The sequence below is a fragment of the Cupressus sempervirens genome, chromosome 4, assembly GCF_028749045.1.
Source record: "Cupressus sempervirens isolate cs-2001-9-10 chromosome 4, ASM2874904v1, whole genome shotgun sequence".
NCBI classification, from domain to species: Eukaryota; Viridiplantae; Streptophyta; class Pinopsida; order Cupressales; family Cupressaceae; genus Cupressus; species Cupressus sempervirens.
Window position 1 is genome coordinate 789,246,566 of NC_143121.1, and position 17,793 is coordinate 789,264,358.

The 17,793-nt window shown below is 34.1% G+C and overlaps 1 protein-coding gene across 1 annotated transcript in view; it reads right to left on the reverse strand.

Annotated features, from left to right (window-relative positions):
* The window catches only part of REF6 (relative of early flowering 6), a 57,896-nt gene that overhangs the window by 28,697 nt on the left and 11,406 nt on the right, over positions 1 to 17,793 (reverse strand). The window contains exons 5-6 of the mRNA XM_089826898.1: positions 16,018 to 16,712; positions 5,493 to 6,950 (exon numbers count right to left, since the gene is read on the reverse strand). Of these exons, the coding sequence (XP_089683024.1) occupies positions 5,493 to 6,950; positions 16,018 to 16,712 (2,153 nt within the window). The remainder of the gene's footprint in view (positions 1 to 5,492; positions 6,951 to 16,017; positions 16,713 to 17,793) is intronic.

Here is a 17,793-nt window from a genome sequence, read left to right on the forward strand (position 1 = left end):
CAACACTCACAAAAGCAATCGAGACCAACAACTTGTCTTTCAAAGATGTTAAGAGAACGAGATACATCAACTAGATCAACAAACAGTTGAATAGCAAAGAGATTGTGATATAACATGTAAACATTATAGACGAGCATGGATTGAGGAAGAAAGAAAACTTTGTAATAATGTCTAGGGCTAAAAGGGTATCCTAGTCCAATGATTTGGAGAAATAATTAGTATTGCATGCCAACCTTATGACTAATTCCTATTGAAATTATATGGCAACCTAATGAAAGCATATGGTATTATTTCGTTTGTTGCTTATGTTCTATGAATATTTTGAATAGTTACATGATCCCTTATCAATATTAATACAATGGCTTTCTTTGTGTTATGTTTAATATTGATATGTGTGAATGTCCATGAGTAATATCTTGCCTTTGACTTCCTTTAAATACATCATATATATTTTATCTATTGTATCTCGAAGATTTTCCCACCCCCACACCAAATCCTCAATGTTTGCAAAACAGGGGCAGCACCGAGGACTTGGGGACAGTGTTCCAGAAGTGACACCAAGTCACTAAGTCATCCCTAGAGGGAACAAGGGGACAAAACCGCATCCTTGACCGCTGAGGGGATGCCCAAGGTGGCCCCCATCATGGCACATGTAAAAGTGCAATTTAAAGTGTATATATGTTATTTTATTTTTTGAATGGGTTCTGTTCTAACTTCCATGTTTAGTGTTCAAGTATTTATTAATTTTAATTTACAAATTTACTATTTTACATCTTTGTCTTATATTGTTATACATTTTTCCATAACTACCATTTTAAGTACCACATGTATAGTGTGTGTGTGTGTGTATGTATACATATACACTCCCACCACCCCACCCCCCTCCCCCCGTCATCCCAAAATCAAGGTCCCTTTGTCAACTTGCACAGAAAATTGTCCCCACACTCCAATGTCCCACATCCCCCAAGGTATTGTAACTATGGTTTTATATGACGTCTAAGCTTAGGGTGTGCCTCAAGTGAAATGTCCTTTGGACTAATACACTAGTGCTTCTCCGTTATTATGTGCTAGGCAAGTGCTATGCATGCACACAACCATTGTTGGAGATGTGAAACTTGCAAATGCATTCACCAAAATGTCAAAGCTCACAAAAGGAATCAAGGTCAACAGCTTGTCTTACTAAGATGCTAGAACAGTGGGAAAGGTCAACTAGATTGACAAACAAATGAATAGAATCGAGATTGTGATATAACACACTAACATCACACAAGCGCATGGATTGAGGGAAGAAGACATTCATAATAATATCTAGGTCTAAGACAATTTTAGCTGAAAATCCTAAGAAATAGGAAGTAGAGAACTATCCCTCAAACCTCTCTTAGCAACCTAGTGCAATGATTTGGACAAAAAACTACCAGCCTAATGGCTCAATTTTTGGGCAAGGAAAATCTTTAGGCTCGTAGCACTATAAAAAGCATTTTCAAAAAGTCTAGAACGAGAGTTAGTAGGGCACACTCGTAACAATATGTTTGTGTCACACACCCATACCCATCTATGTGAATCAACAATATATTAAGATTTCTAAAAAAATCTATTATAGTTCAATCCCTAGTTGGAAGACTCAGTTTCGACAGTATTTCGACTAGCTCAAAAAAATTGAAAATCTTGGAATTGACAAAAACTCAGCAAAAAAATCGACAATAAATCAGCGCTTTTATGGAACAAAAATATATAATTTTTATAGATATATATTAATAAATAATTATGAAGACTATAAATAAATATATTTGTTCTCTATAATGAATTTATAATTTATAAACACTATAAACTTATAAATGATGTTAATAAACAATGCATATGTATATTAGCATTAAGAATTAATATACAATATTATAATTTATTAGATATATAGTTATTAATTTATACTAATTTATAAATCTCTATAATGAATTTATTAATATACAATATTATACTACTTTAGTATTAATATATAGTATTATAAATCTATATTATACAGTATTATAAATTTATAAAACCAGTCAAATAAATTAAAATTTATATATTATAAACTTATCTATAAACTCACAATGATCAATTCATAACTTATAGTTATATAAATTTACGACTTATAGCTCTATAAAAATATATATAGTGATGTCGATGTCTATACAGGAATGTGTATATGAGGAGATTTGACTACTATGCGTTGACTTTCCAAGTCATTCATTGGGGATGAAATTTGGCATACTTAGAGAAATTTACATTAAATTTCCAAAAAGGTTTTCTATAAGCTTTTGAAGAGCAAAATCATTATGTGTGTATCCTACAATTAGCACTCCATGTGATGGCATCTTTCAGGCATATCATTGAAATAGTTCTTGTGTTTGAATCTGTGCTTCTATGTTTTCTCAGCAGTAGGAATCTGTGTACCTTAATAGTCCTCAGTAACCCCACCTTTCCTCAACAGCCATCGCAAATCTTTTGTTAGCTGTCACAACCTACGAGAAAATGGAAAATCTCTAAACATTTTTTATAAAACTTTATTGTTTTTCAAGTTGACTTAATCAACGATTTTTTGACCCAAATATTGTAAAAACCGTGAATTTTTCATCCCAAATGCGGGGCAATTTTTTCAAAATATTGTCAGCAATTTAGTCTTTCTCGCAATATCTCGCAACATTAGAGATATATCGCAATTTTTTTAAACTATGGTTCAATCCCATATTCCAATCACATAGTATGCAGTATTGCATATGGAATTTTAAAAATAGGATTCGTTCCTAGGCCTCTTGATGGCTACTATTCTTTTTTAAGCTTCTTCTCATGGTTGCAATCCATTGAAGCATTCTCTAAAAATAGGTAAAGACTTGTATATAGTGGCTCTACTACAATAGCTTTTTGGGGATGCATCTTTGGTCTTGCTGCAAGTGGTGTGGCTCCCACCACATATTCCTCTCCTATGGTGACGCAAAAAGTTAAGGCATCAAATAATGAGGATGTTGACAAAATAGATCAAGGTTTTTTTGATAGTATAACTTTTACTAAAAATTATCATGGATCAAAGAGTGGTGGAGGCTTCTAGGTCTGAGGATGCTACTCTTTTAAATAATAGCTATATCTAGGGTAGGGGTTAATCCTCTCAAATGCTCAAAGTCATCCCCTATTGTCGTTATTAGAGAAGAAGCATTAGGAGAGGAATGCTTTTCAAATATGGCCTAGCATATTGTTCCAATTGCTTTTGTCCTAATGTTTTAGATATGCACAAATTATTGTCTAGTAGCTGGCTCCTCACATGAAGACCACTGCCCTATGCAGAGGGCTTTTATTGTGATGTTTGAATCACTTAAAGATTGAGACCTTATTCTTAATGATAGGTTCTGGTTTATTCTTAGTGATAGGTTCTGGTTATGGGGGAAGCACTTTCTCCTCTTAAACCCTAACTTTTAGAATTACCAATACAAGGCAGTCTTCCAATCTGTCCTCTTGAGTTATGGATTGATTCTTGTTTTGTGACAATTAGTAACTCCCAAGAAAAAATTCCACCTACAGATATGACAACTTTCCCTTTCTCCAGCACTAATTTCACTCGTATTTAATATGTGCCAAACATAGCAGATCGCTGATGGAAATAGCTTTTGGACTATGATGGTCTTGCTATTGCCGCAAATGCTACAAAAAAGGCCACATTACTGCTGATTATTCTATTAGTAACCATATATCTACAAGCCAAGCATCTTGGGGGCTTTCTTCTTTACTTCTGGATTGCATCTTGTTTGCAACAATTGGCAACTCCCTAATAAACTTTCCATCTATAAACGCTATGACTATTACTTTCTTCCACACTAATTTCACTTGTATTTAATTTTGTGCTGAATGTAGCAGATTGTCATGGAGTTAGTTTTTGGACTGAAAGATTTTCCTTGCCATTGTTGCAGATGTTACAAAAATAGCCACACTGCTGCCGATTGCTCTAGTATTAACATAAAATCTACAAGCCATGCATCTTGTTGGAGAGAACCTCAAACTCACCATTTAACAGTATTTGATTCTTTTAAAGAAACTTGAATTTGTTGAAAGCCATCTCAGTTATCTTTTATTGTTTCAAACCCCCTCTGGATGCTCCTTATTTCCTTCTTTGCCTTCTAAGAAGCCTGCTGAGAAAGCTCCTTTAGTGATTGATGTTTTATCCCCACCATCTCGTGCAACAAATACCCTTCATCCCCTCTCCTTCTGAGAAGACAAATATGAAAGCTTCATTGGAGGGCTATGTTTGTCCTTCAACCCCTTTGCTCACAAGGGTTACTGGCTACTCCTCGTATAGCTCCCATTGTGCCTTGTATCAGTTTCAGAAGTAAAGTATTGTGTGTGTGGAGTAGAATCCTATATCAAGAAGCAAGATTTAAAATTTCTAGGAGGGGGGACAAGAATTTAGTTTTGCAATCAAGGCCCACCAAATCAAGGAAATTACCTCTTATATTGCTAGATCTAGAAGTAAATTAGAGAGAAAATTCTTATCTAGCATTATGTATTGTCCAAAATTCAAATTTCCAATCCTATCCCAATAGAATCCCCCTCCCAATTAATCCAAAGAAAAAAGTATAGCATGTGGTATTTGGATATGGTAGCATGTCATATATGAAAGTTCTGTGACTGTCAGGAAAATCTACTTTGTAGTTAGATTAACTATCCCAAATAAAGTAAGAACTTAATTCGGAGAGAAACCATCATTGATAATATAATATCAAAAGGAAAAAAAGAACAATATTCTGTGGCAACTTGGATCAAAGCGAAAATCATTATGATTAAACAGTGCCTTAAATTCTATTCTGCGTAGTACAAGCAAATAGTTCATGCTATCACATACAAACACAATGTTTTGGGGTGCTCTTTATATATATGACATGAAAAAATACTTTAAATGAGAAGAACAAATGCATTTCCCTATCCACAAAGGGTTTACATAATTTGGATGATAAAAATATTAGTCTATTTTTTGAGATTATAAACAGTCAACTACAAACTGAAATGAACAACAAAATATGGTTGTCCTCTGTGCACCAATTTTAAAAAGTCAATAAAGAAAGAAGTCTTTGGACATTTAAGAAATAATGAGCACGATAGCAAACAACAAACAAATGCAATTACACTAAGTAAATGAACCCATTTTTTCTCTGAGCATTTTCCTAAAAAGCTCTCTTCGGCTTTCTCCTTTTGGGAAATTATCAAAGGAAATTAGTAATTTTCAAATTCATTCAGCATCTGGTTTTGAAGTTCTCTTCAGTTTTCTCCTCTTGGAAATTTTCAGGGAAAATTATTAATTTTCAAATTCATTCATTATCTTGTTCAACTCCCTAATCATACGTACAACCAGACGTGCAAATGATTCAGCTACACGGAAACTACATTTTTATGGCACAAATAGCAAAGAGAGGGCTTAGAATAAATGAGAAACAAAACAATGAATGGAAAAAGAACAAAGGCAAAGAACTTACTTAAATGGCATACAATCAGAAAATGTGCACCTCCCATTGGCTGCAGTTGCTCCTGTATCTCTAATGCATGCTCAAGACAAAACACCCGTGGTTGTAGAAAGCCCTTGGCAGGCTTCCACAAAGAGGAAGCATTTGTAGTTTCTCTTGGTATATCACAAATTTTGTCCAGCAATGAACCTGTATCTGCAACATGACTCATATTAGCAACCATTATATCACATGCTTGTGTTTTGTTACTGACGACTGACATGGAAATATTGCCACCATTGTTTGCAAACATTTCCTTTGGTTCATTGTGCATAGGAGCTTGAATAAGTGATTGACAATCATATACATATTGTGTCTCAGAGTGGTCTGCACAACGAATGAGGTCTGATTTGCCAGTGTCAAGATCTTTAGTAGACTGTTTAGATTCAGACACTATATTTAAATTAGAATTATTTGAACTCAGTTCCATCTGGGTCAGATCTCCTTTACTATCTCTTGCAGAGGTAACAACCATGCCAGAAGGTTCTCTGAAGCTTCTAGACACCTCATTAGGATCACCTAATTGACTGCTGGGATGAATACTGCTATCAAGAGTCCCTTCCAAGCTTTTTTGTAGAATATTATCAGGACCACTCTTGCATGCCATGGCCAGTGAGTTATAGTTTTGAAGGTTGTTATTTGCTTCCACAACTGGAAACTGAAAACCAGTGACATTTGGTTCTCCCTGCAAGTCATTCCGATCCTCAGAAACAGAAACGTTGTATGTTGCAATCCCTGTATGACAATGAGCTGGTGAACAAATAGATGATTCTCCGGCAATATCACTGTCTGTTCTCGTGTAATTGCTAAAAGAATCCTTCATGTCTGTATTTACAAATGGGCATATGTTCTCTGGTTTAAGGCCATCTGAAGTCAATAAATCATTAATTTGAATTTCTTCTTTAGTTCCAGCTAAAGCACAGGAGGAAAGATTAGAATGTTTTTGCAGTTTAGGGCTCTTCAAAACAGAAACATTGACTTTGAGTGCATCAGCAGCATCACAAATACCATGACTATTTTCAGACACTGCACCATTTGATGCATTGCAAGCATGACCACTGGTATTTGTTATATTTGTGTCATTTTCCTCATCAGAATCAATAGTGTTACCATAAGTAGCTGCCAGAAGATCTAGAGCTGATATTTGAGGTATGCCTGAATTATTACTAGTTAAAGTCTTTGGCATGCATGTGTCATTTGGAACAGATAACTCAATGGATTCTTTCTGTTTGAATGATTCTGAAAAACTCCCAGAACTTATCCCAGTTGATCTAAGTGATTCTATCTGCATGACTGCCTTGACATCAACCAAATCTATATTCTCAGAAACATGGTAAGCATGGGTGTCTTCATAGGCAGATACTGCTCCATTCTGGTTAAGTTGTACCATTTTTCTTTTCAAATCATTCCTTTTGTCAATAAAAGATATTTCTACAAGAAATTGAAAGATTATAATGATAATCAGTATAATAGTAATGTCCTAAATCTTAGTGTCATCGTTAATACTATCCTCATTGTGAAACAAGAAATCTCAAGATATACTGTTTCTTGAAATTCAAAGATCAACCAAACTGAAAGAATTACTGCCTTGCAAAATATCTGGAAAATTTAATCTGCTCTTAAAAGATCCTCGAGCATTTAAGATAGGCTTTTCAATAATTGTTACTAAGCAAACCAATGTCATATCTGATTCAGTTGTGAGAGAGCATAAACTATTTATAAGACTTGTACAATGGATACACCAAACAAAATCAAGAATCTTCCATTCAGACTCAAATTTAAAGTTACAGATTCTGATACACACATTTATAGGATAGGCTTAAAAGATAAGACCTCACTCTCATTGTAGCTTTTTCTAATCCAAATCAATATAGCAGCTGCAGTCAAGACAATTTCAGATGTCCAGAGAAGATTAATGGTTTTTATTGCAGAGAATGGAAATTGAGGAGGAAAATCTATCATACTAAGTTGATTGTTGGCAGGAGCTGTTCACAGATGTCATTTGAGTCATTTTTAAATATATCCACCAAAGTTGTCATTTGGGTTATTTTTAAACCCGTGTACCCATTAAATACCACTTATTACAAAGGAAAAAGCAAAATCCCAGGAATAAAATAATTAAGAGTTTTTATGAAAGGTTATGATGAAAAAGGCATTATAAAAAGGCACGGAGAAGCTATATAAAGAGGGAAAGACTGGGAGATAAAGAGTGTGGAATAGAGTGAAAACATCTGTAGAATAATATAAATTAAATTACATGTGAAACAATAAGGAAGTGTGAAAGATAAATGTGATATAGATTTATATGGATGAAAAATGATGAAGGAATCATAAGACATGTAACACATAAAATAATATGAATACATAATGTTATATATATATATATATATGAATAAAATTTTATAATTTGGTTTATACTTATTGCATATCTATGTTCTCTCTTATATTGCATCACACCAACGTTTACTACATATAACAGAACATTAAACCTTAGACTCTGATCAAGGTTTTTCTGTCAACATTTGGTTCAATTGTCAGGACCTTGGTGGTTGTTGCATAAATAGGGAGATCATACCGAAGAAATAAATTAGTGTTCAAAATTTGGGAAGTGAAAATTTTGAATTTCTTTCCTAATATAAATTTGTTTCAAAGGGAAAGATTAAAGGACAATAAGAAATTAATGTGTTAAACAATATTTTGTAAGAAAACTTGAAAAAGTTGATGTGTATAATTCAGAATTGATGGCAAGGATAAAAGAGTTAGGAAAGGAGAAATATGAATTAGTATGTGAAAATAATAGTCTTTATTATATTTAATGAATCACTTGATAAATGTGATACAGCTAATAATTATTTTGATTAAAGAGATAAGGATGGAGATAATGATGATTTTGAAACTACAATTCTTGATAGGTGGGATGATAAGCCAAAGAATTTTGGTCTTAAGACAATTGGAAGAATAGGATACGTAATGAAAAAACAAATCAAGCCCATTGTACCAAGTGCATGGCTGAATAATGAAGGTCCTAGAAATGGAAAAGAAGATGAGCTTACAAGTAAAAATAAGTACTAAAAATAAGATGTTGGACTTTTCATCCTTATAGTATTTGTGGACTAATCAATCACTGTGAAAAAATGTCTTGGAATAAAGAGCGGAAGAAGGGATCTGAGACGAAATATACGCAAATGAATTGTGGATGGATTGATAGATTATATTGGAAAAAGATATGTCTAGGTTGTACAATTATAAATATTCCTATGTCAAAAATATTATCAACCCAGCAAATGTTGAACTAATGACAAGATATAGAGTGAACCAAGGGTGGCACTACTGGAAAGAAGCAAGGAATACAGACATGTCACAAAAACAAATAAGGTTGCTAGTAAAGAAAAAACGTGGAAAAATGGTAATCGTGAAGGATATAACCGGTTTCACTAAGTTGGCAAGATATAGAGGGCTGTGAGGCACCATAAATGTCATTTACATCATTTCTAAACTCATATATCCAATGCATACCACTTAAATAGTCCTAAAACACCTCTAATATGCCTAAATAAACTATGTAAGTGTAAAATATAATAAAGGAGAAGGAAAGTTTGTGGGAATATATATCCATTACATACCACTTAAATAGTCTTAAAACACCTCTAATATGCCTAAATAAACTATAAAAGTCTAAAATATAATAGAGGAGAAGGAAAATTCGTGGGAATAAGATAATCAAATGAGAAAGGATATAATGAAAAGGCATAAAGACCTTATATAAAGAGGGAAAGTGTGAGATAGGAGTGTAATAGAGTGGAACTGGAAACATGTGTAGAGTAATATGATTAAATACAGATAAGAGAAAAAGGAAGTGTGGAAGATATAAGTGATTTATATTTATACGGATGAAAAATGATAAAGGAATCAAAGGACATGTGTAAGAAATTAAAGTATATGAATATATGATGTTATGGATGTATATATAGGAACGAATATAATTATTATAATTTGGTTTATCCTTATTGCAAATCTATGTTCTCCCTTTTTATTGTATGTATGAATATAAGATGTTATGGATGTATATATAGGAACGAATATAAATTATTATAATTTGGTTTATCCTTATTGCAAATCTATGCTCTCCCTTTTTATTGTATCACATCAAGGTTTACCTAAATATAACAGAATATTACACCTTATACTCCAGTCAAAGTTTTGTTGCCAATACTGATACCACAATTCTGTGGCAAATTTATAATATTTTGAGAAATTTCTAATACTTTTTCTACACTGAAAAGATGCCATTAGTAGAATGTCTTCTGAGAAATCTATTTGTCATCTTCCTTGGTTTACCATGTGGATTTTAACTTGATCGTTGCAGTACACTTGGCTACAGATATATTGCGAAAAATACAAATCAACAGCAAAGAAATAATTTACGAGAAGATCAATCGCAGTCTCTCTATGTTGTTCATATGGATCATTCATAATGAAGCAAACACATTCTTATCTCAAGGTGGGAAGGTTTATGATTCTTATAAAAAATCGATTTCCTGGAAAAATGCCTTTGATAACACTGCTCAACTTTTCCTATGTCCTAATGAACATTTTACTCACAGATCCCCATTTTAAAAAGATACCTAATATTACATTTAGCAAAAGGGCCATGATGCCTTGTATTAGTCTTAAAGAAGTGAATTTGTACCAATGTCCCATCCATGTCCAAAACAAATGAAATAATAACCTCTGAATCATTAACATATTTCAAGCAACAAAGCTCTAAATGACAAAATCTAATGCATTGAAATGCATCTTGTCTGGAATTGCATTCACAAGGATCAATACACATCCTCTACAGTTAGTGCCATTCTGGGGGCTTGACTTCATAGAATATCCCTGATTTTGATGAGGAACAGTCAATCATGAACAAATCATTTCTAAAATATTCTGGGTATGGTGGAGAGGTTTCAGTTTCCAAGGTAGCCTGGGACCACCCCCACACATGATGAACATTGTTGTTTCTTTTACTTGATAAAACAACCCAATTTTAATGGCAAACAATTAGCCATACATGAAACATTTGGGAATATTCTAGGTAGGGTGAAGAGATGTTTCATATTCCTAGGTAGCCTGGGAACACCTCCACGGGTCATTAATATTACCATTTTTCCAACTTTTTAACGTGAGGTCTCTAAAACAGATGCCTTTAAATAGGACCCATAAACATGTATTAGAATAGAATAGTCTTAATTTAATTTATTGCTTTTGTAATCCAAAAGTATGCCTTCTAAAGACCTCATAACGTAAATGGGGCAATAATGGAGGTTTTCTTACCCGTTCTTTTCACCTCGAGGCCTGCACTTTGAACAGAGTTAAAAAAAAGTTGTAAAATTAATCTGAAATATGATATAAACAGGGCATTTGTCTTTTACCGATCAAAAAAATAAAAGAATAGCATAGTCTTAATCTCATGTCCCTTTAAGTTTTGTAAGACCTCCATATGATGGAAGGTAAGAACAAGAAAGCAGCAAAATTACCAGCAATTATGAGCAAATGAAGAAGATACATTTTTTATGAATCAAGCCTCTCATCATCTAAATGTAAAAACAAGAATGCTTGAGTAGAAACAAAAGAGCAAGGATGCTTGATAAAATTGCATGGACATAGATATACTATCGAATGCAAATAACACCATTTTCCAAGGCCCTGAATTGGGAATGACAAGGTGTTAATTTTTTAAATCTAAATTGATAGATTTTAATTAAAAATATTAAATTATAACTATGAAAAAATAAATATAGTCAATTGGGTTGTGTTCTAAAGGCACGGCCATCAGGTTCTCAATATAAAGATCCATGTTTGAATCTTGAAAGTGACATCTAGTGTTGGAATTCAAAGTAGTGGCTCTAGGACTTCCATTGTGGCTTCTAAGTTGATATGGGTAGTAAAGTGGATTCTATGTTAAATAAGTGGCTTCTTAGTTAAAGTTGTTGATTGGGAGGAGGTCCCCTTGGTGATCTCTCCTAGACTCTAGTAAAAATAAAAATCCCTAAGTTTGCCAAAAAATAAATAAATATATAGAAATGATTACTATATATGTAATAATAAAAATAAATATAAATTGTTAATTTATATGTTCTAATAAAACTAAATAAATATAAATATCCTAATAAACATTAATTCAGAAACCCTAACACTTAATTTTAGATAACCCTGCATATTACAATTTTCAAGGTATAACCATCAAATATGTATTTTAAGCAGTCACCAAAGGACGCATCCCCGGGCTTATTTGACTGGACTCAAAAATGGGGACATCCTAGAAATGTAAGGACACCTTGGGGATGTCCCCTAGCTGTCCTATAGTATTTATGTTTGAATTTTGATTATCTATTTGACTTTGACTCCCATGCGAAGTCTCAATTCAAATTATTTAACACACATGCTATATGTTAAGGTTCTATAATGTATATAAGCATTTTTTATCTATGTTTTCATGTGAAATTTTACAATTTCCCTATATATTTTGAATTTTATATATTTTACAGTAATCCCCTTTGTTGTCCCCAAAAATGGCTCAAAAAATTGGGGCGAAGAACACACACTTGATCCTAGAAACTGAAGTTAATATAGATTATAATTTATTTGTAAAAGAAGTCCTAGACACTCAATGTATCAATTCATCAAAGAAAATATTAAAATGATCAGGAAATGGGAAAATTGCTCAAGCAAAAACACACAAAAGAACTGCCTTCAAAAATCATCGAAAAATGCGCATGAAACAATACTTCAAAAAACCATGCAAAGAAAAAAAAACTCAAAAAAATGCCCATGAAAGGTTTACTTATAACCGACAGCAATAGATATTTGCTACAAAATTTGGATTTTACAGCAAATCTTTGAAGATTTGGAGCTGGTTATATAGAAATTGAATCTTTACAAATCCAATGCATCTCATAAAATTAAAAAACACAATTTTTTGTATACACGGGAGTATGGTTCCTAGAATTTATAAGTGTTATACCATCTGTACCCATCCCATGTATGGCGCATGCATACAATGGGAAGGGGTGACATATCTATAACTTTACTGCTCAATGAAGTAAACCTTGTATAGAAGGAAAGATGTTGCTCACCGTGGAACAGATTATGTTGACTGATAAAATGATAATGCTGTACAACCCCACCAAACATACTAACCACTAAGGATGTCTTGTCAAATGCAATATTCAATTCAGCTTTAAACTTTGGTGAAAAGGACCATTGGATTAAGCAACCTGAGGTTCACTCTAAATAAACAGAAATGTCTGGTGGTGAGATAGGAATGACATCAAATCTTCTGAGAAAAGAAAGCTCTAGTATGGTGAACAGTTCCTCTGGTCAATCAGGAGGCTGAGCCACTTTATGCACACATAATGCTAGAAAACTAAGGGTGTGGAGTTAAAGGTGGATAGTATGTAGACTCAAATCTCTAGTCTTTATATTAAAGGCTAAAGCATATCTACATACAGATATCTGCACAATTATGTTTGCAGACTGAAGTAGCCACTATCTGTATTATTTTAATCTCAATGGTTGACATGGCTAGATAAAACTAACCTGGTCCTAAGGAAATTCACTAGCAGTCGTAGTGTGTTATACTTGCAATACAAGGCTGGTTTTCTTTCTGTAGAACAACAGAAATCGGAAAAGCCTTTGTGACAGAGGAACTTGACAGATTCTTAGTAAATCAAATACGATAGGTAACATTAGGATCAGATTCTTTATTCTTAAGGGTGTGATTTCAAAGCTAGTACTAGACAGTGAGGATCCATTTGAAAATCCGAAATGTTCAATGTTCCATTCTGCTTTGAAATCTCACTCAAGCGATTCTAAGGGATGACAGAATTAAAGCGAGATCACATAATGATAATAAATGTATGCCCTAGATGTCTCACTCCTATAAGTGATGACAAAATGAAGACTATCTCATGTGTAGAACAGATAATACTCCAAATATGAAAGAAAAAAGTGTGTTATCTTAATAAAGTTATGAGATGCATTGTTAAATTTAAAGAAGATTATGCAAAGTGCATAAAGAAAGATGAGCTAAAATCCAGGATAAAGTAATTATTCCTGGCATTTAGAATATTTAGAATGATCTTAATATCTTATTCATAATTTGGATGATTCTGAACAGGCGGAAGAATTTTTCGAAGCAAGAAAATAAGTTCCATGGCTTTCATAAGGCTATCAGAATATGCCTTCTCTCAACAACCAAACACCTAACAATTATCCATAAAATCATGCAGCGTTTTTCATGTAATCTGGTCTTTGGAGAATATATCAATCCAAGCTTAGACATACTTTCAGGACCTGCTGTTGTAGCCTAATTGACAGAGAGGAAGAAACTACAACTACATTTTACAGCATTCATAGAATCCTTTTACTTTTTGCCAATCAAACTCTATGCTTCTAATTAGATACTAAAATACAGGTAACATGAGGCTTACATTTTGGCAGTCAAGCTCAATGCTTCTATTTAGATACTAAAATACAGGTAACATGGTTCTATTCAGTATGAAAGCCCATGCATCTCAGTGGCCCGGTGGATTCTTAATTGGATTTCTTGCTTGGAGTTAGGTATTATATTAAAGCTTGATCTCCTGAGAGCTGCAGAAGAATCTAGAAGAACTAAGCAAAGGAAGAATTTGTACTAATGTCTATGAATGACCAAGGAATGTCAGTGGACTCAAAAGTACAATATACAATAGCAAGTGAAAGTGTTAAAAAGAACTATAACAACATAAATAAGCTAATTTACACAAAACATAGAAACAGTAATGGCTTCTAGAAAACATGGCCTCAACAACATAAGTCTCCGATTTCCAACAAACAAGAGAGCATGTCAGTTGTACCTTCTCTCCCCTGCAATTTAATATGCTTTGGCGTTTGGCCTACATGAGAATTTCACAACTGGGCAAAAAATTCTCGTTAGACCCAAAAAACTTCCCTAATCCAAATGAGATCAATAAGTGTAGTAGGAGAGGGGGCAGTGCTTCCTTTTTGCTTTGAAATGGAGATTGGTTGGACAAGTGTGAAACGCCCCTTCTCAACCCTCCTATAACCATGGTCACAGGTCACACGGGATAGCATGTTCACCACGGAAGTTCTTATATTTGACCGTCAGACTGCAACAGTTGCAAATTTATCCAACACCTCTCTCTCTGCCCACTTTGGAGCAAGCAGTCTCGTGGGCCTCAGTTTGGAGGTTTTTTGGTCATTGCTTCAAGCTGGATATAAACCAACAGACATGAGTTTGTGACCATAGAAGATAAATATGATCTCAAGATGCAGAGGCTAGGTAGCAGTTCACCTTGGATAATACACCAAATATGCTACAGTGTGAAAGTACGCAACTCTGCAAATGTTATCCAATCAATAGTAGCTCAAACCTCTAGTACATGTGGAATAGTGTCTTTAAAGGTTATAGGTTGAAGAGACACAACTTCAAAGGATATTCTACAAATGCATGTGCAGTTTGGAGACATCAAAGCTTTAAAACAGAAAAACAGTATAGACTTTACAAAATCATGACTTAGAAGCCAGTTATGGTAATGACTAATGAGAGGTGTTATTGTAATAAAACCCCAAGTAAGTATAACTCATTTACCACAATTGCAGAAAAGCCTCTGCACAAGTGCTCGAAGACAGTCATAGTAATGACTAATGAGAGGTGTTATTGTAATAAAACCCCAAGTAGGTGTAAGTTGTTTTCTCCACTGACCACAATTGTAGAAAAGCCTCTACACAAGTGCTCTCTAGAAGAACACCCTCAAACTTCTTTATGTAGATACCAATAAGTCTAGATATATTAGTGAAAGGCGTGTTATTGTACTAAAACCCTAAGTAGGTAAAAAGTAGTGATCTCCTTTGGATAACCTTTATTGAAAAGCCTCTAGAGAGTTCTCTAGGAAAGTCCTCAAACTTTTGTATGTAGATCTCGAAGGGGGCAGGCTAGGGAGGACATTCCTGATTGATTTTAATTATAGTTTTAAGACACTGAGAGAGTTTAAAGACAGTCCAAAACTGACCAATTGCCATCTTTGGAGACTTATGATGACAGTGGTAAAACTGCTCTGATGTACCAATAGTTCATAAACCCTTCCACAAAGCAACAAGAAGTACCCCACCCAAATGAGGTCAAGTCAAATCACAAATTAATTTGGAGAAATAGATAACCCTTAAGCTGAACATTTGGAGGAAGATCAACCAGACGGTGCATCAACATTCATGGAACTTCAAAAATAAAATATTAAACATCTGAATACTTGTACTGGATAACGGCCGAAACAAGAGTGGATTTCAAAGAAGAGTTTACAGTACAGAGACGTACAAAAGGCATACTCTATAAATTGTTTTAAGTTAATGAAAAATAATAAGAGCACGTTAACTTTTGCATTAATGAACAACGAAAACAAAGAATGCCTGAAATCGTATGAATGCTATACAAAAATACACTCGGTAATCTTACTTGAGTCTGTAGCTAGAGCCATTTCAGATTCCTCAGTCACAACATGGTTTTGGCCAGTCTTGTAGTTAGTAGAGAGGAGTACAGTGGCTGCTTCTTGGCAAGGTTGAATTATAGCCATGCTGGCAAAGCCTAAAATTCCACATACAGTGCAAGCCAATGGACCTGCATCAATGTCTGATTCACTTGAAGATGTGTCGCCATGAAGCACTTTACTTCCCTGATCATTATTGCTATCATGCAAGCTTGAAGGATTGGGATGATAAGAAGCCATGTCTTCCTGCTTGACATTGTTCAACAAAGAAGAGCCAATTCTTGAGCTTGGTTCCTTTTCTGCGGTTTCGAAAGAGCTCTCTGTACAGAACTCTACCTTAATGCATGTTGAGGTGCTAATATTGGGTGCAGTTTCTGACGGTAATGCTGATACATCCAAACCATCAATGCACATCGATGCATTGGATTTTAAATCAGATATTGTAGAGAAACATGAAGGGGAATATGTAAAATCGCAGGAGACATTGGCAGAATTCCACAGAACAGCATGATTACTGGATGTTTTTTGGAGGAGTATACTAAGACGAAAATTGTTCTCAATCACATCATCCAGAAAACACTTCTTGACTATCATCTCTCCTTCTCCTCTTTGTCGGTGTTTTAAACGAGAGCTTCGCGGTTCTGATGTTATGCCCATGGGTATCCTGCAAGAACAACAAAACTTAGGAATTTGCATCTGAGAAAACTATCAAATAATTCAAATGAAATGCAGATATCCCTCTATATCGTATTAAAGATATTCCATATAACACAAAAACAGGGCAAAGCTAAGCATCTTTTATCTCTTTCTTAGACCAACAAAATTGGGGGGTAAATGGTCAGCACTGTGAACCTGCACACTTTTCCTTATATTAAGCAAGATAGAAATATGAACATAATAAGGGTACTGTGTCAATCTTGATTAACATTTATGTTTAATAAATGTTTGGGATGTGTAACTCTGTTTTAGCAACAATGACAAACACAACATTCGGATTGAGTATATTTCCAGTCTGTAAGTTAATCATTGTGTGTTACTGGATTCAATTGTGTAAGAGTTTTTAACATCAACATTTTGAATCACACTCCATGGTCCATCATCAAGATGATAAAGTGTAAGGAAAAATTGGATCAAGTTGCATACTAGAGCACACTAAAAACCTTTCTCCCTCTTTTAGTGTGCTCTAGTCCGCAACTTCATCCACTTTTTCTTTGCTCTCTATCATGCTGATGATTGATCACGGAGTGTGATCTGAAACGTTAGTGCTAAAAGCTCTTACATGACCAAATCCTGAGGCACACACTGATAAACACAACATTACCATCATTCATAATCACAGCAATAGAATCTCTGCAGAATGCAAGTGCTAAAGTCTTTCATAACAAACACATTTTCAAATTAGACAGTCAATCATAGGCATAACTGTTACTTCTTCAATTTTGAAAGATTTAAAATTCCTATTGATCAATTTATTCAAAAACAATCACTCAAAATTAACATAAATCATCTCGTAATGAGGAAAAAATTATAACTAGACTCATATTAAATCTAAATTAAGTGTGCTTCGAAAAGAATGAATACTTTGCAATCATTGAGAGAATAAACCTTGAATTACACTGCTGGAATGACCCATATCCCAACAAGTCCTCTGAAATTCACTTTTTCCAAGTTAGTATACTGTCTTAGGAAAAACTTCATCACATAGGATCATAGTTATCAAGCATGCTGGAAGAGTGCTTAAACAT